The sequence below is a fragment of the Macrotis lagotis genome, chromosome X (genome assembly GCF_037893015.1).
Source record: "Macrotis lagotis isolate mMagLag1 chromosome X, bilby.v1.9.chrom.fasta, whole genome shotgun sequence".
In the NCBI taxonomy this organism is placed as follows: domain Eukaryota; kingdom Metazoa; phylum Chordata; class Mammalia; order Peramelemorphia; family Peramelidae; genus Macrotis; species Macrotis lagotis.
In genome coordinates, this window is record NC_133666.1 from 420343459 (window position 1) to 420344967 (window position 1509).

General features: G+C 39.2%; 1 protein-coding gene across 1 annotated transcript; it reads right to left on the minus strand.

Annotated features, from left to right (window-relative positions):
• Positions 1-521: 521 nt before the first annotated feature.
• LOC141502531 (large ribosomal subunit protein eL6) lies at positions 522-1135 on the minus strand. The gene has a single exon (XM_074207287.1). The coding sequence runs from the start codon at positions 1041-1043 to the stop codon at positions 522-524; it is 522 nt and encodes a 173-aa protein (XP_074063388.1). The 5' UTR covers positions 1044-1135.
• Positions 1136-1509: the final 374 nt, after the last annotated feature.

Genomic DNA, 1509 nt, shown 5'->3' on the forward strand with positions numbered 1-1509 from the left:
GTTCATGGAGTCATGAAGAATTGGACACAGTTGAACAATAAGGACTATTATATATATATATATATATATATATATATATATATATATATATATACACACATATACATATACATATACATATTTTTTCATTTCAGCTCAACTGGGAGATATATTAAACACTGAAAGAAAAGATCTTTTCTCTCAAGGAGATTACATTTTAAATTTTATTCCCTGGAACATTATAAGCCATTTGAGGGTAAAAAGCTCTTCGTGTTCTTTGTACTCTCCACAAGAAGCAGCTAGGTAGTCCAGTAGTCCCTGTGGAAGTTTTAATGCCTTGCCCATTGCAATAATGTTTGTTAATTGAATGACTGATTATATATATATATATATATATATGACAAATTTTAATCCCTTTTTTAAATGTTTGTTGTGGATATAGTCTTTGAAGGGAACTTTGTTATTTTGGGAGGGAATGAACAGGAACTTTATTTTTTTTCCCGCTATTCCAAATATTTTAATAAGAGTTCTCTGCAAGGCATTTAGAACAGCAATTTGTGAGGATAAACTCCATTGGAGAGAGAGAATACAGAACGCAGGTAACCGCGGAGCTGAGGAATTTTCTTGATTTTGGGCAGGAGCTGAGAGTCCACTGCTTTCTGATCAGCCTTGCGGTCATATTTCTCTTTCTCTGTGTCAAAAATCTCTCCTTCTTGGTGTCTGGGTTTATGGAGCCTCTTCTTCTTAAAGTAAGCATCAGTAAGATGATTTGGAATTTTTACACCAGAAAGGTTAACCCTAGTAGAGGTGGCAATGACAAATTTCTGATGGGTCCTTCGTAGAGGAACCCGATTGACGGTCAGAGGTCCAGTCACCAGTAGCAAACCACTAGTCAGCTGCTTCAGGAAAATCACGCACTTGCCCCTGTGGCGGCCAGTGAGCAGAATCAGAACTGTGCCTGGGGTGACGCTAGAGCGAAGTTTCCTCACATGCTGGCTGAAGGGTTTTTTGCCATGACTTAGGAGTTTTCTCGGCACATCTTCAGTAGGGTAATACCTGGGCATTTTGCGAATCTTTACCACTTGGTTTCCTCCATTTTTATCACCACCAACTGGCTTTGAGATAGTAGCAGGCACCCTGTCTTTCTTTTTCCTTTCAATCCAGGTTTTTGGTGCAGCATATTTCTGCTTGGACATGGCTCTGTGGGAATATATTGCAGACCTGGAGTATCTGCTGATCCCTCCGGCCAAGACTAGGTTTCGACTGCAATGCTCTCGAGGTTTTTTTCACCACCTTTTCAGCTCCCATCTTCCTTTTTGGCCTTCCTTTCCTTTTTTTTTTCCTTTCTGGCCTTCTTTTTCTTTGGAGGCTTTGGGGGGGGGGGGTTGTCTGCCATCTTGAGAGAAGGGGAAAGAGCGAACAGGAACTTTCAAGACTTTTTTTTTGCACCTTATCTGAAGTTTTTTTTATCCTAATTGCTTTATTTTCCCAGATTTTTTATCCTCTACAAATTATAGATAGATAAATAGA